The sequence below is a fragment of the Callithrix jacchus genome, chromosome 5 (assembly GCF_049354715.1).
Source record: "Callithrix jacchus isolate 240 chromosome 5, calJac240_pri, whole genome shotgun sequence".
NCBI lineage: Eukaryota > Metazoa > Chordata > Mammalia > Primates > Cebidae > Callithrix > Callithrix jacchus.
Window position 1 is genome coordinate 162,423,118 of NC_133506.1, and position 23,210 is coordinate 162,446,327.

General features: G+C 45.2%; 1 protein-coding gene across 22 annotated transcripts in view; it reads right to left on the reverse strand.

Annotated features, from left to right (window-relative positions):
- The window catches only part of ENOX1 (ecto-NOX disulfide-thiol exchanger 1), a 626,515-nt gene that overhangs the window by 97,018 nt on the left and 506,287 nt on the right, over positions 1–23,210 (reverse strand). For all 22 annotated transcript variants that reach the window (XM_035302562.3, XM_035302561.3, XM_035302569.3 and 19 more), the window contains one exon: positions 11,364–11,548. In XM_035302562.3, coding sequence (XP_035158453.1) covers positions 11,364–11,548 — 185 coding nt within the window. The remainder of the gene's footprint in view (positions 1–11,363; positions 11,549–23,210) is intronic.

Sequence of the window (23,210 nt, forward strand, 5' to 3'; positions counted from 1 at the left end):
ATTCTAGTAAAACGTCAGTGGCTCTTAATATGAATGTGGAAAATGTCTTTGCATTTCCCATGTCTGTATTCTACTCTATCCTATTCAGAAAGAAATGAACTTCATCTGGATTGTTGAAGAATCAGATAAACATGGGATATATCTTTGCAGCCATAGCTTGTAAAGACTCCAGGCTTTTATATGTGTATGAGTGTCTATTTATGCAAACACATATTTACTTTTTGGACTTTTTAAGGCTGAATCTGTGACTACTTGTACATGGGAGTCTAAAAGAAAGCCCCTTTCTCTACACTGTAATGAGATTTTCTTGCCCCGTCCAGTGATACTGAATGATTTTCTGCACTAATGTAAAATGCCATATATTAAAGATATTATGATATCCTTGTTCCTGAATGAGCCAATAACCAGATCGTTGTGTATGGGCTATTCCTTCCTTCTAATGGACATTTTTGAGGCTCATGAACTCTGCTTAGAAGATAGATCCTCCTGATATATTGCAACTTAGTTTCCAAACTTTCAATCTTTAGGGTTTTTTCTTTTACATTCTACATCTAAGTATTTAAATCTTTCGTAAAAGTTCTTAAAATTAGTAAAGTTTCAGGATACAGTAACTGTGTACAAAAATCAGTAGCACTTCTATTCACCAACAACGTGTGAAATCAGGAATACAACCCCACTCACGACAGCCACAAAGAAGATGAAATACCTAGGAAGACAGGTAACCAAGGAGGTGAAGGATCTCTACAGGGAGAACTCTAAAGCACTGCTAAAAGAAACCAGAGACAACACAAATAAATGGAAAAACATTCCATGCTCATGCGTTGGAAGAATCAATATCATAAAAATGTTCATATTGTTAAGGATTCACTGCTATTCCTATCAAATTACTGTCATTCTGCACAGAATTAAGAAAAACTATGATAAAATTCATATGGAACCAAAAAGGAGCCCAAACAGCCAAAGCAACTCTAAGCCAAAAGAACAGAGCCAGAGACATCACACTACCTGACTTCAAAGTGTATATTATAAAGCCACAGTAACCAAAACAGCATGGTACAGGTAGAAAAACAGACGCCTAGACCAATGGTATAGAACAGATAACTAAGAAACAATCACGCACACTTACACATATCTAATATTTGACATTGCTGACAAAAACAAGCAACGGGGCTGTTTGTTTTCTATTCAATAAATGATTCTAGGATAACTTACTAGTCACAGACAGAAGATTGAAGCTGGACCCCTACCTTTCACTGTCTATAAAAATTCACTCAAAACAGGCCAAAGATTTAAATGCAAGACCTCAAACTATAAAAATCCTAGAAGCCAACCTGGAAATTCTCTTCTCAACTTTGGCATTGGCAAAGATGTTTTGGCTAAGTCCCCAAAAGCAATTGTAACAAAACCCAAAATAGACAAGTGGGACCTAATTAAAGAGCTTCTGCAAAGAAAAAGAAACTATCAACAGAGTCAACAGTCAACCTACACAGAGTGGGAGCAGATATTCGCAAACTATGCAGCTGACAAAGGCCTAATACCCAGAATCTCTAGGGAACTTAAATCAACAAGCAAAAACCAAATAACCCCCTTAAAAAATGGACAAGGTACATGAACAGATAATTCTCAAAAGAAGACATACAAGTGGCCAACAAACATGAAAATTGCTCAGCGTCTCTAATCATCAGAGAAATACAGAGAAAACCACAATGAGATACCGTCCTCGCACCAGTCAGAATGGCGATCATTAAAAAAGTCAAAAACAACAGATGCTGGTGAGGATGTGGAGAAAAGGGAATGCTCACACACTGTTGGTAGGAATGGAAATTAGTTCAGCCACCGTAGAAAGCAGTCTGAGATTTCTCAAAGAACTTAAAACAGACCCAGCAATGCCAATACTGGGTATATACCTAAAGGAAAAGAAATCATTCTACCAAAAAAGACACATACACTCACATGTTCACTGCTATCACGGCTGTGCTGTTCACAACAGGAAAGACACAGAATCAACCCAGGTGCCCATAAATGATAAATTTGATAAGGAAGATGGGGCATGCATACACACACACACACACACACACACACACACACCATGGAATACAAACACAACTATAAAAAAGAATGAAATCATGTCCTTCACAGTAACAGGGACGCAGTTGGAAGCCATAATTGTAAGCGAATTAACACAGTAACAGAAAACAAAGTACTGCATCTTCTCACTTATAAGTGGGAGCTAAACACTGAGTACACATGGACATAAATATGAGAACAGCAGACACTGTGGACTACTCTGGGGGAGAGAGGGAGGGAGGAGTGGGTTGAAAAACGACCTGTTGGGTACTATGCTCACTACCTGGGTGATGGGATCTGTACCCTAAACCTCGGCATCATGCAATATTCCCATGTAACAAATGGGCACATGTACCCCCTGTATCTAAAATGGAAGTTGACGTCAGGGGCAGTGGCTCACACCTGTAATCGCAGCACTTTGGGAGGTTGAGGTTGGGGGATCACTTGAGGTCAGGTGTTTGAGACAAGCCTGGCCAACATGGAGAGACCTCATCTCTACTAAAACTACGAAAACTAGCGGGGTGCAGTGACACACGCCTGTACTCCCAGCTACTTGGGAGGCTGAGGCAGGAGAATTACTTGAACCTAGGAAGCAGGGGTTGCAGTAAGCCAAGATTGCACCAATGAACTCCAGCCTGGGCAACAGAGCAAGACTCCATCTTAAAAAAATAAAAAAAATAAATTAATAAAAATAATAAAAGTTAAAAAAATGTTAAAAGCTCTTAAAATATAATTTATCATTATAAATGTTGAACTTATTTCTTCTTTCTCTATGCTGGTGCATTTTCCCTTGAAAGCAGTTTTTACTGCAGAGGAAGAGCTTTGCCACCTTCTCTTCTAGGACAAGGAAACAGAAATAGTGTGGACAGCAAGTTCACTGTTTCTCTCTCTTTGTTCTGAATTTCAGCCTCTTCATCTCACCTTTTCCAATTTATCTTCCTTTCCTGCTTTCAGAAACCATTTTACTCTGTGCATCAGCCTCTTCTTGCTGAGACAGCTACCTTCACTCCGAAGTATGCCACCTGAAGTTCCTTTGTCCTTCCTCCTAGACATTCATGAACCTGCTTGCTGTTCCTCCTTTCCCTGTATGTTTCCTGGCAGCCAGAACAATTTGCAGTACTCCTCTCACTTCCCACCTGCCCCTGCCACATGGTAACCAAGAACTCATTCAAAGACTGGGTTAGAGTTAAAGGAAAAGGCCCCTGAACAGGTTCCTGTTCAAGATGTCAGAGGCAATCTATGTGTGTGTATTTTCTTCTTCCACAGACTCAATTAAAACGTCTGCCGATGAATAAACTAAAAAAGCAAGGAGAAAGGAAAGTGAGTTCCAGGAGTTCCTAGTGTGTGACAGGTTCTGGCATTTAAGGCATCCCCAAGTCTCCTTAAAATGAAGGCTGCCTGTCACAGAGTTCTCGGCTGGCCACTGCCCAGGAGAAAGGCTCGGCCATGCAGGAGGTCCAGACACAGCAATGAGCAAAGCCACAGAGCCTCACAGAAAAGCAAACCACGCCCTCCACACCTAGACATACACAGACTGCCAGCCGTCACCTTGCTCGTGAAGAAACCTGTACATAAAAGACAGACTGAAGCACAGTAGCTAAACAACTAATCCTGGAATAAAGAGAAATGATTCAGGAACCAAAAAGATCTTAAAAATCCTACTTAGTATTCTTTAAAAGATTTGAGAAGATACTGTACCCATAAAATATGAAGAGTGTTGCATGAAAATATAATAATTAGAGAACAAAATAAAATAATATGATTACCAAGCAGAAACTTCAATGGGAAGGATGAAAGATAAAGTTAAAATGGAAAAGATTAGGAAAAAAGATAATGGGCACAAGGCATTCACCTATTAGGTCCATTATCTGACTGGTGGGTATTTCAGATAGAAATTTTTAAAAACAAAAGTAAAACATGATCAGAAAAAAGGAGAGCCTCCTGCCACAAACTCTTGTGACACTCCTCTGTGCTCTTGCCTGCGGCTCTGCCTTTGCTGCGTTCTCTGGAGCAGTAGCTTCTGAAGTTGGCTGGGGGCATCTGGTCTGCTGTACTTTTGAGGATTTCCACAATTTTCAAGGGACAAGGTTTTAATAAATTAAAAAATCCTATAAAATATTCTTGAATATGCTCATTTTATCTCTTTCCCTAAAGTTTTTTAATCATTAAAAGCACCAATAACCCTACCATAGCCTCTGTCACCACCAGAGCCACCAACACCACCAGAGCCCCCACTGCCACTATGGCCCCCTTCACCGCCATCGTCACCGTCCTCACCACCACAGCCAACGTGACCATCATTGTCACCATTCCACCCCAGTCACCGTCTTCATCCACCTCAGCCACCATCCTCACCATGGCCATCATCACAACTACAGCCACCAGTGCCAACATGGCCACTGTCACCACCACGGTCACTATCCTCACCACAGCCGCCTTCATCACCACAACCAACATGAGCATCACAGTCACCACCACAGCCACAGCCACCATCCTCACCACAGCTGCCTTCATTACCACAGCCATTTTCACTACCACGGCCACCATTCTCACCACAGCCAGCAACACAGCTGAGGTTATCATCCCCTCACAGGTGCCTCATCACCACAGCTGACATTAACATCAGTCACCACCCTCTCTACAGTCACCTTCACTACCACGGCCACCACACCTACCTTCTCTTCATCAACACATCCACCAACACAACCACAGCCAGCACCCACACCACCGCCATCCTCACCACCACAGTCACCTTCTCCACCAAACACATCCATCAACACAACCACAGCCAGCACCCACGCCACCGCCATCTTCACCACCACAGTCACCTTCTCCACCAAACACATCCATCAACACAACCACAGCCAGCACCCACACCACCACCATCCTCACCACCACAGTCACCTTCTCCACCACATCCACCAACACAACCACAGCCAGCACCCACACCACCGCCATCCTCACCACCACAGTCACCTTCGCCACCAAACACATCCACCAACACAACCACAGCCAGCACCCATGCCACCGCCATCTTCTCCACCACAGTCACCTTCTCCACCACATCCACCAACACAACCACAGCCAGCACCCACACCACCACCATCCTCACCACCACAGTCACCTTCTCCACCAAACACATCCATCAACACAACCACAGCCAGCACCCACACCACCGCCATCTTCTCCACCACAGTCACCTTCTCCACCAAACACATCCACCAACACAACCACAGCCAGCACCCACACCACCGCCATCCTCACCACCACAGTCACCTTCTCCACCAAACACATCCATCAACACAACCACAGCCAGCACCCACACCACCGCCATCCTCACCACCACAGTCACCTTCTCCACCAAACACATCCACCAACACAACCACAGCCAGCACCCACACCACCGCCATCCTCACCACCACAGTCACCTTCTCCACCAAACACATCCACCAACACAACCACAGCCAGCACCCACACCACCGCCATCCTCACCACCACAGTCACCTTCTCCACCAAACACATCCACCAACACAACCACAGCCAGCACCCACACCACCGCCATCCTCACCACCACAGTCACCTTCTCCACCACATCCACCAACACAACCACAGCCAGCACCCACGCCACCGCCATCCTCACCACCACAGTCACCTTCTCCACCACATCCACCAACACAACCACAGCCAGCACCCACGCCACCGACATCCTCACCACCACAGTCACCTTCTCCACCACATCCACCAACACAACCACAGCCAGCACCCACGCCACCGCCATCTTCACCACCACAGTCACCTTCTCCACCACATCCATCAACACAACCACAGCCAGCACCCACGCCACCGCCATCTTCACCACCACAGTCACCTTCTCCACCAAACACATCCATCAACACAACCACAGCCAGCACCCACGCCACCGCCATCTTCACCACCACAGTCACCTTCTCCACCACATCCATCAACACAACCACAGCCAGCACCCACGCCACCGCCATCTTCACCACCACAGTCACCTTCTCCACCAAACACATCCATCAACACAACCACAGCCAGCACCCTGACCACAGTCACCAAAACAACCACAGCCACCATCCTCACCATAGTTGCCTTCACCTCCAGAGCCAGCATCACTACTACAGTCACCTTTACCAACATGACAACCATCACCTCCACAGTCCCCTCATCTCCAGAGCCACCATCATCACCACCCCTAACATTATTATGATCTTGATTTTGACAAGTAACATCAGACTTAATTACATGTGAGTTTTGGGGAGGAATGGAGTGCAAGCTTTTGTCTTTCTTTAAAAAAAAAAGTACATTCTAAGCAACTAAATAGTTTAAACGAGATTGCAGAAGACATGCTGAACTTACTCAAGGGGTCAGATGTAATCGCTCTTTTAATTTCAAAAATACTTTCACTTATTCCTTAATAGATATTCCAAAGTCTGACTCTTACTCAACCTCTGGCAAAACTAACTGGGGTTACTTTGTATTTTAGGAAAGTAATAATGTTATATTTCTTCATCTTCCATAAAATTAGTCTAAATGGGTGAGATTTTTACAATATACACACAGAAAATCACACGTACATTCTACTTTGAGTATAAAGAAAAAAAATACTTGTCACTTAACTTCTAAAATGCTTTTGATTATAATAATCCTACTTTTCCCATTTTTTCCCCCTGATCTTCCCTTGTTGAAAGTTGTCAAGACAGCAGACTAGGCCTGCACCCTACTGATGCCAAGCTAAGAGTGTGAGAGAGCCACTGCTGCACGTGGGCAATGGGTTGCTGGCCTAAGACAGCTGGTCCTGAGACTAGATTTAATGCTATTCAAAAGCATCAACTTAAAGTATTTAGGAAGGAGCCTTCTGACATAATCGTCATTAGTCATACACACTTCTATGATCAGCAGTTTTTAATGATATCCTGTTATCCAAATATTTATTAGTCTTGTCAATATGATTACACAAGTCTTCAAAAACAATTCTGATTTTTAAGTGGATGATTCAAAAATATTACATACTGACCGATCCTCATGAAGGAAAATAAAAGACTGCAAATTTAGGTGTGAATAAAATGATAATGAGGTATCACTCTAAATCTGTAACAGTGGTGAAAAAGACAAAACTGACCCTGCCCGTGCTGCCTGATGAGGATGCAGAACCGGAGTCTGCACGGTCCCGAGGGAATGCCTGATGGTACAGACGCTTGGGAAAAGAGTTCGGCAGTTTCTCGAACAGTTAAACGCACTTGGCACATGACCCAGCAGTTACAGTCCTAGGATTTGCTCAAGTAAAACGACAAATTCTTTCTAAACAAAAAGCTTGTAAGTGAATGTTTACAGCAGATTGATTCCTATTTGTCCCAAATTGGGAACTATCCATCCACTAACTATTGACTGGATAAACAAACACAGCTCTTTCTTACGGTGGAATAGTACTCGGCGTCAGATGGAAGGAACACCTGATACGTACAGCAGCAAGAGCAGTCCCAGACTCCCTATGCTAAAGGAAAGAAGCCCAACTCAACAGGTGGCACACTGCTCAACACTGTTCTAGAATGTCATATAACTGCATACTGTTCAATTATATGACACTTTAGAAAGAGAAAAACTAAGCTGGGCGTGGTGGCTCACGCCTGTAATCCCAGCACTTTGGGAGGCTGAGGCGGGTGGATCACAAGGTCAAGAGATCGAGACCATCTTGGTCAACATGGTGAAACCCCGTCTCTACTAAAAATACAAAAAAAAAAAAAAAAATTAGCGGAGTATGGTGGCGCGTGCCTGTAATCCCAGCTACTCGGGAGGCTGAGGCAGGAGAATTGCCTGAACCCAGGAGGCGGAGGTTGCGGTGAGCCGAGATCGCGCCATTGCACTCCAGCCTGGGTAACAAGAGCGAAACTCCGTCTCAAAGAAAAAAAAAAGAAAAAAAGAAAGAGAGAAAAAGAAAAACTCTAAGGGTAGAAAACAGCAGTGGTTGCTGGGAGTGGGGTTGACTGGAAAGGGGCATCAGGGAATGAGTGATGGAATGACTTACATATTGATTGTGGTAGAGGTGGTGATGTCAGACTTCGTAGAATGCATGCCTGAAAAGGATATGCCTCATTGTATGTAAATTTTACCTCAATAAACCAGTGTGGTAGCATGAAGAAAAATAAGAGTTTAAAATATGTATATTCTTTGCTTGTACAAATGAAGGTCGAAAGCCTCACTATCCCTGCGGCGGAGACAGGCTAACTTCACCGTCAGCTATGATCAGGTCAAGGCTACTGTGTTACCATGGATACAAGCTCTTACTCTCTTTTGTACGAAGCCTTTAATATTATTAAATTGTGATTCACATGGTCCAGGGGTAAACTCGGACACATCCAGACAAAGTCACTCGAGGGATTTTCCTCGAGTTTTAGGAACCCTGCCCACAATGTTTCTTCACGAACACATGGCAAACTGTGTGACGTCAGTGAACATGTCCTTAAGGGGTTAAAGAAAGAAAGATTAGAAACTTTTTGGCTAAAGGCTGGAGGCAATTCCAAAAGCTCTCAGCTAGTCCTGAGGTCACGAAGGCCCTTTCTTGTTTTGTTGTTATAGAAATAACACACTTAGACTGGAAATGGTGACGTGTGGGAGGCTGAACCCTCCTGTCTCTGTCATGTTTCATGTGAAACCATGATGTTCTGATTTATGAAGTAGACGGTGGGGAGACTGAAGGAAGGTGTTAAAGCCAGGCTCATTCTTTGTGGCGAGCAAACTGTGGTGACTTCCTCACACACGGTAGGTCATGATAGAAACAAGACTTTAAAAAGCACCTGTATGTTACAACTCTGCTAAAGATGTTCTGCCGCACAGACAGTCATGCATCCGCCTAACAACCAGTAAGCATAAAACCCACAGCGGCCACCAGGGACCCAGTGCTTTCTGCAGGCTAAGGAGGCACCGCACGCACCTCTCGGGCCTTGGGTCTCCCACTCACCACATTGCTCTTCGTGATCTAGGCTCCCGCGAAGCCCAGAGCTCCCAGGGCACCATGCTAGCCTTGCCTCCAGGCCTTTGTCTAGTCATTCCTTCATTTGACACAGATATTCTGACTGTCTACTATGTGTCTGTTATGGATTGAATTATAGCCCCACCCCCGGCCCCAAATCCAAATGTGGAAGTCCTAGTTCCTACTACCACAGAATGTGACCTCATCTGGAAACAAGTCCTTGTAGATTTAAGTAATTAAGATGAGGTCATACTGGAGCAGAGTGGGCCCCTCATCCTATATGAACTGTGTTCTTATAAAAAGACATTCGGACACACACACACACACACACACACACACACACACGGAGAGTGACAAGCGATAAGGAAGGCAGAGAGCAGGGTGTTGTGCCAAAGACTACCAGCCAGCCTCCAGAAGCTGGAAGAGAGGCAGGAGTCAGAGTCTTCCTTACAGCCTCAGAAGGAACCAACCCTGCTCTTGGACCCTAGGTCTTGGCCTTGCAACCTTCAGAACTATGAGACAATACATTTCTGTCTCAACTACATTTTTAGCTACATAAAGTACGTTTCCTACCGACAAGGAGATTCTGAAAATATATGAGAAGCTCCATTAACTGAATCCCTTGTTCAGGAGGACGGCTCAGGTGGTGATTTGAAACACTGCTCCTTTGTGGATCAGGCACGTGGCTCCTCAGTGCTTCTGCAGCCGTGACCAAGCAGCTCGCCCTTGCATTCTGACTTCTTTTAGATTTAGATTGAATCTGCAATAACCTAAAAGACTGTACTTTTAAAGCAATTGGGATAATTGTTTCTGGAGGGAAAAAGGGAGAGTTGTATAAAGCGTGACATAGTGGCTTTTGGGCTAGGTCTGCTGTCATGGTCTTTGGGGAAATCGACAGCCTCTCATCTTGGCAAGGGCGCTGACAAACACCCAATGTTGGGGCATATGGACAACCCCAGAAGCCTCACACAGCAGCTGTTACATCGATTTCCAAGTACAGGGACCTGAGCAATGACTGTAATGACATTTTCCTGGCTGGCTCTGACCTCTGAATCTCACTGATTAGTCTAACACACACTGTGAACATCAACCAGTTAGGACTCCAAGCCAAGACTCAAAAATTGCTTCAAAATGGCAGGAGATGTTTAAGACATAATTTGTGTGGGTTGGTCACGAACTTGCTCACTTCCCGATGCATGATCCGCTTTTATACTCTCCCTCTCAATTACTTTCCCTGCGAGGCTGATGGTTCTGTAGTTGTTAGCTCTAATCACTAAGACACTTCTGCAGGCAATTCATGCTCTGGATGTTACAGAGCAGTCAGTACGAATGAGGGAATTAAAAAAATTCGACTCACTGTATCTTCTAACTTTCCATCCATCATTCTACTTACATTTCTCTTCTTGAAATAAAAGCAATCTTTTTTTCAGAAAATAATGTCAATCGGATTTGTATATTCAGAGGGGTAATTAAAAAATACCCAAGATGATAATTTATGCTCTATTATTCTAAGGTGACTCAAAGGCCCAAACGCCTTAAGAATATCAAGTACCAATTGACGTTTTCAGATACAAATCTGCCTGGGAATCTTTGATTCTATTTCCTCATTGCCAACAGTCAGATTTTCCTCTCCTGTCAACATTTTATTTCCCACAGTACATGCTCCTTTTCCCTACTCCAAAGCCCTCAACTTTCATTTCCTTTCAACACTTGCCATAAATACACATCTTTAAATTCAGTATGGCAGGGTGAAGTCTGGCACTCTTCAACAAAAACACCCTGTTTCTAAGGTACCCTAAAATTCGGATGCCTCATCTATTCCATGAACAAACATTTCTGAAACATGTAATGTGCTCGTAGCACCTGACTAGATCCTAAGTGTAATATAGGAAAAGTGAAACAATACCATTTACATGTATACTAACCTTGAAGACAGACAAACTGCTTTTGTAAAATCAGTTGTCATGCTTTGAACTTAAAAGTTCTGAGATTATGAAACGCCTGTATCATGATGGGCAGGGGTCTGCTAGGTGTTTGCCATGGGCTATGTTTCACATGCAGCCTTTCAATCTCCTCAATCCAAATCATTCTCCCGTATTTCCTACCTCCGGGGTGATTTCTTCAACATCTTTTATGGCTTGGCTTTTCTCCATTCTGTCCTTTCACCAACAGTCATTAGCACTTTTCTTTCCTAGGAGTGTACCTGTTGGGCTGTCATTTCTTCTGCACCCTTCCCAGCACACACTGCCTTTCCCTTTTCATTTAACACACACATCCCTTTATCTCAAAAAGCCACCGGGCCGGGTACCTGCTGCATGCCTTGCATGGTCTGCTGCAGGAACTGCAGCTGCTGGTCCTTGGTGAGGTTTTCTTCTGTTCGGAAAAGCTGCTCCTTCTCTTGTTTCAGGAGCTCCACCTCGTTCCTGTAGGCATCCAGCTGCCAGCGGAGACTGTCATTCTCCTCTTTCAGAGCGTAGGCCTGAGCGGCCAGGGCTGGAGGGCAAACACAATGAGTTCAAGTGAGCTACCTTCTTGCTTAGCTTGAGGAGGCCTTCTGTGGGAAAGGGATTCTGTCACCCACGTTCTTAATGTCAGAAATAAAACCAAAATCCCTTACCCCAGTGCTCTTTATTTTGTAGTCGGGATGTTCACTTCTCTTGGAATTTTTATCTATTCTGTTTGTCCCGCCTTAGGTATGAATGTTTCTTATGGGTGTGGGATCAATTCCTCCCAGATTCTTGTTCCTTCACCTCTCCCTCAATGCTAGATGCCCTCACAGAAATTGGTATGTGGTGCTAGGTGGTGACAACATTCAGAATTCCAGGCAACAATCATGTCTACTAAATATCGTCTTCCCCCTTTCTACAGGATTGCTTAGCTCCTTGGAGCTCTTTCTTTCAAATAATCAGCAGTTCTACAGGTTGAGACATGCTGTAGCATCCTGCGGAGGGAGGAATTTAAATGCGCACCATTCCTTCCTGCTCTGCTGCTGGGACAAATTGCGCAGATTGTTTTTCTCTAACTCCTATCAGAATGGAAATCTAGTTCCATCTGTTTCACCAACAAATTAAAACTCTTTTCCTCTACAAGGCTGAGTGGTTGCTCCAATACCTCTCCCTGAAACCCCAAATTCTCCATGTTTAGATTCAGACTTCATTGATATGTCCATCTTATTAAGAAACCAAGACAGTTAACTCAGGGTCTCATGCATCTCAAGGCTTCAGAAATAGCAAAACTGAAAAAGAGAATGAAGGGTACAAAACAGATTGAGAGGACGGAATCCCTTTTTCTAGTTTCCACCTTATTGCTTAGGGGTCTCTCTGAGAATCATCATAGCCTGCTGAGTACTCACGAAGTACTGGGCCAAGAGCTTTGTATGAACTCACTCCCTTCATCCCCCATCAAGCCTATGATGCTGCTCTTATATCCACCCTTACCGATGACAAAAATGTGGCATAGAGAAGTTACATAGTTCGTTCAGTCCCACAATGTAAGTAGCTGAAAACCTTCACACCCAGGCTGCCGGCTCCAGAGTCTCCACTCTCGATTATCATCGATCCATGTGTGTTTAGTTCTTTCCAGGCTGTTCAAAACCAGCCTCATATTCCCCCACCTACTCTCCCACCAGTCTCCCTTTCATCTTCCGCCTCACAGAAAAGTCATTCCCCACTTTGCTAAGCAAGAGAAAAGTGAAAGAAAGTGTGAAACACTTGTTACCAGAAACTTCACACAAGTAACTTCCAGTAAGTCAGGGCATGGCGCAGGCCCACTGCACACCAGGGGTCAGTCACGCCCGTCTCCAGCCCCTGTGCCCCGTGTCGGAGGACCACATCAAGGTCAGCCTCCTGGGTGCTTTTCAGGGCATGGCGCAGGCCCACTGCACACCAGGGGTCAGTCACGCCCGTCTCCAGCCCCTGTGCCCGTGTCGGAGGACCAAATCAAGGTCAGCCTCCTGGGTGCTTTTCAGGGCATGGCGCAGGCCCACTGCACACCAGGGGTCAGTCACGCCCGTCTCCAGCCCCTGTGCCCGTGTCGGAGGACCAAATCAAGGTCAGCCTCCTGGGTGCTTTTCAGGGCATGGCGCAGGCCCACTGCACACCAGGGGTCAGTCACGCCCGTCTCCAGCCCCTGTGCCCCGTGTCGGAGGACCAAATCAAGGTCAGCCTCCTGGGTGCTCTACCTGCATATTACAGTTCATGGCGATAAAGCTTTTCCAAGGTGCTCTGAGACCACAGTGAATTCTCTCCTCAAATATCAAACATCGAATTATGTTAATAATAGTTTTACAGTCGAGTGTTTCACACTATTCCATCTTACAAAATGATAATCTCTGTGTAGAACACACGGAACTACTAATCAAACAGAACATGCAATTACCCAGAAAATCCCCTACCTCAAGCCAGTAGGGATCAATTACTTAACATGTATTTACTTCATATTTACCTGTGCTCAGGTCTGTGTCTGCACCTCAGACCACAAAAAGAGGAGACAGTATATACTTCTCTCAAAGAGCTTAAAAACCTAGTAAAACTGACACATTTAAAAAGAAACTATTGCTTTCAAAGGAAGAAAGAATGGTGTGATGTCTGGAATACATTAGGCACTCAATAAATGCTTGTTGAATGAATAAATAAATGAGTCAAGATACATGACCAAAAAAATGTATCCTATAGGAGTTCAGAGAAGAGAAAGGAAAATTCAGACTGAAGGAATAAAGGAGGGCTTTGAAAGATGAAAAACCAAAGAACTTGGGAAGGCTGTCTCTCAGGAGCCAGAGCACAGGCAAAAGCCCAGAGATGAAAATCAAAGGTAGAATCCTTGGGGCAAGATGGAGAGAAACCTGACCCAAAGGGCAAGTGTTTGCCTGGAAGCAGTGAGAGAAAGGTGAGCCCTGTCAGGCGATGGGAGAAGATGGGGAAGGTTAGGTTCACCGGGGCAGCCAGTTGAGAACCACTGACAGTACCTGGGGTAGTGGAGGGACATGATGCAAATAGATTCAGGAACATGAGTTTGGCAGTGGTACATCAACTGAAGGCTGAAGAGAATGAAAAAAGGAGATTTTATTGGTGTATGTGTGTACAAAACCAAGCAGCAGGCACTTGTACAGTGTTTAGGGACTTAGTCATAAAATCAGAAATTATCCAGCACGTACCAGCAGCATGAGCCAGTGCTTTTGAACGTTATGTAGCCTAACTCCGGATCCTGTCCACACCCTGAGATACCAGCTCCTGACAGCCCCGTTCACCAAGCCATAAGGAAATGGTTATGAGGAATCATTTGTGGGAGGGATGTTTTAATAGGGCAAAATCACAGAAAATGCAAATGATGAAACAGTGTTGGCCCTACACGGGCACATTACTACATTTAGTAGCATTCAAAGACACTTAAGTCATTTCCTTAGGAAGCGCTATTTGGCCCTTTTTCAATTCAGAGTGGCATTTTTATTATCATAACTGATAGCAGGTGTTTGTGAAGAAATCGATTAGTATGCAGGGATGGAAATTACATTTTCCAAATGAATTGCATAGTCTGCAAGATATGCCGAGATCTGTGTAGCAAAACGGAAGCAGCTATAAAGCATGTGCCAGCGGCATTATTTAAATAAATTATCTGAACATAAACACATACAGGAAGTGTACCATCCATTATTTTAGGGGATCTCTTACAAACCTATGGAATGGCACTTCTGAGAGTTCTTATTCTCGGCTAAGCCGAGTGACCGGAGTGCCTGCCAAGCAGGATGTAATGCTCTCTGGCTCCTGGAATATGAATGCAGTATCACTATACACATGTATGCATACGAAGACAACAGCTGTACTTCTTCCACCAAAATTAAAATCCATCAATACCATAGCAAACCCCATCATTTTTATAATTGGGGCATATAACTGATTTATTTCCTGATTAAATGGTTTCAAGCTTGATTTTTACAAAAAAAAAAAAATTGTTACTCATGTGGCAGCAAGTAGTTGTCTTCAAAAGGGTGAGAAATTTTATATCGACTCCACTCAGCTTCAGGCCACCTGTTTGCAAACAGCACTCAGTGTCTTACTGCAGCCCCGAATCTATTCCTCAGACAAGGCTGCCTGGAAGAGGCTATACTATGTTTCTTGGGCCAGAGCTCTAACAGAAAAAAATCGTAATAATTTCTGACTCAATATAATTTCTCAGTGTGTTAAAAATTCGGAAATTGGAAAGGGCAACTCTTTTCTCTCTTTCTTTTCTCGTTAGTTCTTTCTGGAATACTATACTAACGAGTTTTGAAAAACGTGTCATCAAGCTTCCATGATAAAATTTACCTTATGAGCCGGCACAACAAGTCCACTATCCAAATAAGCATAAGGATTTTTTAAAAAGTGCAGTGTGAATCTTTTGGTAGAAATTCCTAAGGAGTGTGCCAAGTGCCAGTAGATATGATATCTAAGAGACACCCCATGTGGATTACCAATTTCCAGTAATAAATGAAGAACAGAATCAGACACCTTACATGTAAACTGAACATGATTAAATATTTTTTGGTGATTTTCAGCGTACTGCAGAATCTAGTGGTTCCTCTGGCTCACCATCGATTACATTAACAAACTACCCGTTTATGTATTGATTGAGAAAACATGGCGAGGCGCTGTGGCTTTCACAGGCAGCTTGAGGCCGGTACAGTCATCCTTTTCTGCTTAGTACTTGAGAAAAATTCTGAATACTGGAATGTTACCATTGGATCAAAAATGAAATAACAACATTGGAAAACTTTCACTAGGCAAGGTAGTTATACTTCAAAAATTAGCACTGGATAATAAACCAACCGAAGTGACACCAGTGTATAAATCAGTCCAAAGACGGCACTGTACCCCTCAAGAACAGGCTTTAAGGTATTGTAGGACCTGGTTATATTCTTTACTAGATTCTATATACACTATTATTCTTTATATTAATTATGGTCAAAGTGACCTCTTCTTTCCCCTGTCTTACTGTGTTTCCATGGGAACAGATAATGGCATGCTTAACTTCTTTAAGTAAACAATCTGGTGAAAACCTTGAAATCTCTTTTACCAGCCTGAGCCAGCCTCAGAGAAACAATTAGCAATATATGAAAAGTGTAAGTTATTTTGGGTTATGTCCCAGTAAGCTGACAGTCTGTTAATATCTTCATGCTCAGGCAAGATGTAACTAAATGATAAAACATTTTAACATACTGCTTCTAACAATATCCGTGTTTCTCCAGAATGGTTCGTCTTGGTGTGTTTGGGGAACTCTGTGTTTAATATTCCCCCTCCGCTTTGCCAGATGTCCTCCCGAAGGGCTGGAGGGACACCGCTGAACTGCGGCTTTCCTTCCCACCTGCAAAGAAAGTCCTTCTCAAGGATTTCACTGGCTGCTGCCCAGGCAGGCAGTTGTACCGACAGCCCCTGAGCACGGGAGGACGGAGGCAGGCTGCAGGCCTGGCAGACAGCACCACAGCATCTCTGTGCCGTCAACAGCTGCCTCCTCAGCCACAACCCTGCCTCCTGCTCCCCTGTGAAAGGGAGCTGTAGTCATGGCCCAGGGACAGGGACTCTCTCCAGCTTCTATGCATTCTGAATCTTGTGAGGTGCCCTGAGGCCTTTAGACACTATTCTGTGGCAGACATCGTCACACTGTGCACTCAAACTCATGCTTCTCTGTATACAGCAGGGCTGCTCCTGAGAGGTGACTGCCCTAGAGGGTGCCATGTGAGCAGTTCTCATCCACGGAGTGTGAGGGGCAGTGAGGATGCCTTCCGCACAGCCCCTCATTCTTTGCCTGCTACTGGAATGAGCTCGGGTCTCTGAGTCACCACGTGGAGGAAAGGTGCCCACAGTCCCAGCCTATCTGCCTTGGACTGTTCGGTGCCCCAAAAGTAACGCTTTTGTTTTTTTTTGTTAGGCCACTGAAAATTTGGGACTTCTTTAGATAGCAGCTGGTGTTACTCTAACCCAGTGTTCTCCAAACATTGGCCTGCATTACGAGCTCGCGGGAGGCATATTAAAACACACATTTCTAGGCCCTACCCTCAGAGTGTTGCAGTTCAGTTTGGCTGGGAGGAAGCCCAAGATTTGCGTTCTTCCAAGTGCCCAGGTGGTGCTGGCGCTGCTGGTGCAGAGACTGCGCTGAGAGCAACAGCTCAGACCGCCACTCATTCTCTCCCAGTTCCTGAGCTGGGCTGGGGTTGGCTTGTTTGGAGAAACGCTTCTGAAGGAACCACATGCTTGGCTTTTCATTCTGGTTTTATTCCTTGATCTCCTTTTGCATGAGCCCCAGCTCCATGTTCTGCACCTGGCAAGGCAGCCCTGTGGCATCCCTGTGCCCAGGTCCCATGAGCTCAGCTCTGCCCCGGTGGCCTGAGTACCTCCTATGGAGTTAGGAGAAGATTTGGGCAAAAGGCACAGTCACGATTCTGTTTTCCTCAAATAACAGTAGCAGTAATGAGAATAGCAATAGTGGTAGGGACAGCTAATGACTTTTATATACCAGGCACTGTGCCAAGCATATTATTTACACGGTATCCTTTCACCCTCATGAAAACAGGATACAGTGAATATGGCTATTATGTCTATTTTTAAGATGATGGAATGGAGTTGCTGAGAGACAGAGGTTTCTGGATGGAGGCTCAAGGTGTAGCTCTAGAACTGTATTCCTCGATGTAATACCACCAGGGTAGCTTAGCTCTACGTAAGTGCCTCCCGGCCCAGAGAAAGGAGGGAAACAGGGACCCTACTGTAGTGGCTTGCTTGCTCCTAACAGAAGTAAAACATTCCATTTCTGGCTCTATCTGGGGAGTGCTCTGCTGGAGAGAGACTCTGCTATAAAAGCCGAGAGGATGATCCTATTTTAGAATAAACATACCTGTATTTTCCTCTGTACAAACTTGGGGATGGTTTATGGAGAAGTTAAGTTCATCCTTCAGGAAATCTTGAGGCCTGGCTGGAACCCCTTAGGGATCCTACTTTCTGCCCTATGTCTCTCTCCTCTCAAACAGCCACACTGATACCCACTAATCCCAGAGCTCAAGAGCCTGAGTTGTTAATAATGCTTTATTGAGGGAATTTTGTCCACAGACCCATGCTGATCTCAGGATTCCAGAAGATGCTTTATCAGACTGTTCATCCCATCCATCTGAACTTACCTATGTTTGTTTTTCCAAGTATCTGGGCCTTCAGTTAGAATAAAGGTGACAGAAACGCCTCTCCTGTTGTGCTAATCTCCCATGAACTCTGTCCCCTGAGTCTACTCTGATTGGGCTGATGAAGGCCAAAGACTAGGACCAGTACCATACACCGAAGGCCAGTGGAGGCTCAGGGTCCTTCATTGTTGATGGCCTCAATCTAGATGGCTGCTGTTGCCACCAAGGCCTCCCAGTGGCCAGGCACAGAGCTGGAAAGCATCCTGGGATGACATCTGCTGACAGCCAGTCTCCTGCTGGAGAGCCTCTTACAGTAGCAGCCAAGTACAATTGATCTGTTTTTCAATAATACCTGTATAACCACTGAAGCAGCAATCTTCCTCAAATTGCTCATAGAAATTTCTTCTGCTACATTTTTGCAGGATTATTATTATTACAACTTAGCATTGACATAACATTTCATACGTGCAGTGTATATTCGAATCTGCACGTTAGCTATTATTAGGGAAAGCTAAACAGAAGAAGAATTCAGTGTCTATTTCCATCATTGTGTGAGGCCCGTGGAAGAAGGGTAATTTGGGGAGTGCAGGTGAGCTAGATCCTGTTATTATGATGGCTTAATGTGAATCTGGAGGAACAAGGGGCAGCGGGTGACTCAGGAAAAGAAAACCCTCTGCTCCTCCCTCCATCGAGCTCTTCCCGAGGATGTAGTCGGTACCAGCGCAGAACTAGGAGGTGCTGCTGGGCTGCCGCCACTGTGGAGAATTCACATCATGCCTTATCACTTTTCCGTTTACATCATTATCCTTTGATCCACCCCACAACCATCCCCATTTTCCTCAGAGGAAAATAAGCAAAGGAAAGAGGCGTGTTCCCTTCTTCCAAAAGCAGGATAAGTCTGTCATTTAAAACGCTCCTGAAGGATGCTGTGTCAGGTGAGGGATGGCTTTAGAGTCCTCCGGAAGCACATCAGAAGTGTATGCTGCGAGTATGAGCTGAGCCCCCGACTCTAGGCCAAGCCGGACACAGGGCGGGGAAACATGGCTTTCAGCCCCTGCCCCGCCTGGCCTTGCCTCCCCAGCTCCCAGCCCAGCTGCACGGAGAGCTACAGATTAGGAATCTGGTGGAAGATGGTTAGAAGGGCGCCAGGAGGGGCCATCCTCACCCCGTGTAATGGGAGTCAGATAAAGGAGAGGCTTCAGGCTGGAGCATCAGAGCTGGGGGAGGCTCTTTTTGGAAGGCAGGGGTTGAGCTTACATGCTGAAGAGCTGAAGGGAAGCAGAGCAGGACTGCTGCACAGTGGACACTGCTTTACCAGCGATCTCCAGGAGGAGGTGCCACGGCTGTGGAGGGAGAGGAAAGCAGGCAGGAGCATCTCAGGAGGGGGCATTTCCCCCTACTCTTCCTTTTCTTTTGATTAGATTTCAGTTTTCTTTTTCACTTTTGGTCCCTATTTGATTTCCAAGATTATAGGGTCATTTAAAAAAAATCTAAAGGCTTTAAAGATTCTTTTTCAGGAAAGTCAGACTTAGCTAAGCCAGGCCAGATCATAACACGACACTAGCTTTCAGGAACAGTACCCCTGCCCTGCAGACGGCGCACCTCCCTCGGGTGTAGGCTCCACCACGGTCTTTGCCCTGTGTGACTTCGTCCTAACTAGTAGTTAGTGTTGTCCAAAGACAGAAGCTTTAAACAGCAATCCTTCCCTCCAAAACAACTCCTCTCATTTGGTCATCAGCCTGCAGTATAAAAAGTGACCTCTTTTTCCACCCGTCTTACAACTTTCCTTCCTTTTTAACAAATGGTCACTTCTAATTTTCATCAAGAAACTTTCCCCTTAAGAAGTGATATTTCCCTTCTCCTGCTCTACTCCCTACACACACACACACACACACACACACACACACGCACGCACGCACACACATGCAGAGTTACATTAATATTTGAACTGGTGCTTCTACCACGTAAAACACACCCACAACGTGAAATGTGGAATGACGGCGAGCGCAAACCCAAGGTATCGTCTCAGTTCTATGCATCGCTCTTTGCAAGTGGCAGCATCTTTTCTGTAAAGCTTTTATTTTATAATGCCAAATACTTGCAATAACAACAGTGGGCTGAACAGAAAACTTTTTTTCGAAAGCTACTTCTGCCTTCGGTAAACCGTTAACTATTCAGACTAAGAGGGCACCGAGACTTCACTGTTAGGGTCGGGCAGTGACTGCTTGGTCTGTCCGTGAGCCTCCTCCTCCCCACTGTCCTCATTACCAACTTTGAAATTGATGTATGAACACTTACTTTTGTCTGGCAATAGGACAAAAAGTATCAGCATTCTCTGTAAATGTATAACCAAGGTAGGAGGACCTAGTGTGCACAGCGAGCTGGTATCTTAAGGTATCTGTACCACTTTGGTATCTCTTAAATGAGCAACCTTGGACTCATGCCAGCTGTTATGAATCTGAGTTTCCGGAATGGGGCCCAGGGATCTGCCTTTCAGCAAGTTTCTAGGGTGGTTCTCATGGATGCCAACATTTTAGAAGCACATCCCTGGCCTTTAGAAACCAGGTCCCCACTTCCTAATGCTTTCTTCATAACTCTCTTCCAGTCTTAGATTTCTTTCATTAGTTTTGCAGACTTGCTTTCCTTCAGCCTTTTCCAACAGCTGAAAAACCTCTCCTGTGTTTACAACCCAACACAGCCTTCTGGGCTTCTCTGCCTCTGCCGTGTCTTCTTGCATTCCACTCAGCCATCCGCCTGCTCCTCGCTGAATGCCACCTCCTTCCTGACTCTCCTGGAATGACACTGTGACTGGATGCTTTCACAAATCCTACAGGCAGTGTCTCCAAAACACATCGTTCTGATCTGCTCGATGTTGTCGTGCATTCCTTTTCTTTGCAGCCATATCTCTGGAGAAAGTTTTAGCTATGGCAGGTTTGTGGCTGGCACCCAGGAGAGGCCAGGCTGAGCCTCTGGAACTAATCGCCCCTGACCCAGCCCCGGAACCAGCCATTTTTACTGTGGAAGAGGAGGCCTCTCCTGCGTACACGTGCTCACCATACCAGTCTCTAGATTCGCAGAAGATTTTCTCCTTGGCGAGTGACCAGGCATGCTTGCTTCCCTCTCTCACTGCTGATGGATGAGCAGACAGTCCCTGTCTATTCTCCTAGAGGTAGAGAAAGGCAGGGACTCTGTCCCTGGTCTGCATCACCACTCATATCAGGCACCCTCCTCCCTGGCCCTCCCTTTTCAAGCCGCCCTTTTTTCCAGTGAACCCGAGGATACGCCAAATGCGCCCAGCACAGACGTGTAAGGGGACTTTCCACCTGGGTCTCACGTGCCCCACTTAACCTCCCTCCCCCTCCCTTTCAGTGCTGCTTTATCATTGCCTATGTCAGTCACTTCCTGTCCACTACAGATTTTTATCCTTCACTCCACTTGTTTTCTTCTCATTCCTACATTTTATTACCTTACCTCAACCTGTTTTGTTCCCTCCTTCCTGCCTAATAGGTGGTAAAAGAGATAACCCTTCTCACATCCTCACAAAAAAAGGTTTTGCTTCGTTCATTAAAGTGGCTTTGCATTTCTGATAACTACAGTTTTTCAGGTATCAATGCTTTATTCTTACCAGTGCCTCCTTAGCCTTTGCAGGTGCTGAGATGCCAGTTAAGTGCTAGGTGACAGCCATCCATCCTCAGGTTACATGCCAGTGGTTTTCAGTCCTTTGTGCATCAGAATCACCTGGGGATGGTTTTAATAACACAGATGCCTGGGTATTAACCCGTGGGCGTTGGCATGTGCATAAAGCTTCCCAGGTGATTCTCATGTGCAGATGGGGCCATGAACCACACATTTATACCTTTTGCTGTCGCTCCCGACTCTCCACATGGCCACAGTGCCTGGTACTTGCAAAATGCCACAGAATCCCTTACTTACTTCTCACAGCCTCATTGGGGAACTCCCAGGATAAGCCTCATGTCATTGCTGAGACAGCTGAGGCTTGGGGAAGGGACATTATTTGCCAAGCCATGTCAGAAATAAAACCAAGGTACTTCAAGGGCCCTCTGACATCATCTGCTCAAAGTTACTTTGTTTCTTCTTGAGATAGAGTCTCACTATTCGTCCAGGCTAGAGTGCAGTGGCACAACCTTGGCTCACTGCAACCTCTGCCTTCTGGACTCAAGCGATTCTTCTGCGTCAGCCTCCCGTGTAGCTGAGATTGCAGGCATGTGCCACCACACCCGGCTAATTCTTGTATTTTTAGTAGAGACAGGGTTTCACCATGTTGACCAGGCTGCTCTGGAACTCTTGACCTCAAGTGATACGCCGATCTCAGCCTCCCAATGTTCTCAGATTACAAGTGTGAGCCACAGAGCCCGGCTTCCAAGTTACTTCTTTACTGTATTCTGTGACTCTAAAGTCCCCCTGCCAGTGACACTGGTTCTCACTCACGGAGGGCCCTTTCTCAGAGCCATGCTAGCGATTTGACCACCCAGATGGCCCTCTCTTCCAAAGACAGTATCATAGTGAGCTTGGCAGTCCTCACTCAGGCCCGACAACGGGGAGGAAATGCAGAAGGAAGCCAAGGACTTATTTTCGGGATTCTCAGTATTCCAGTGACTCAGATGGCTCCTGTTCACATTCTTCAGCTGGACACATCATCATTTCTTCTTATACCCTGAGTTTGAGTGCTACAAAACCTTGCTTCGACAAACTCAGCATTCATCTTCATGGAGTCCTTGGGCAGGGGAAATGCATGTATTTTATAAACTCTCTGGATGGATAAATTATAGCAATTTTTCCCTGGGAAAGGGCTGTTCAGACATCAAAACCCTCTACATATCGAGCACGATGACCTTTCTCACATCCTCACAAAAAACAGTTTTTGCTTTGTTCATTAGATTTGTTTTGTGTTTCTGATGAGTATAATTTTTCAGGTAGCTGTGCTTCATTCTGACCAGAGCTTCCTTAAAAAGCCTCTGCAAGTGCTGAGGTGCCAGTTAAGCACTATTAATCAAACAC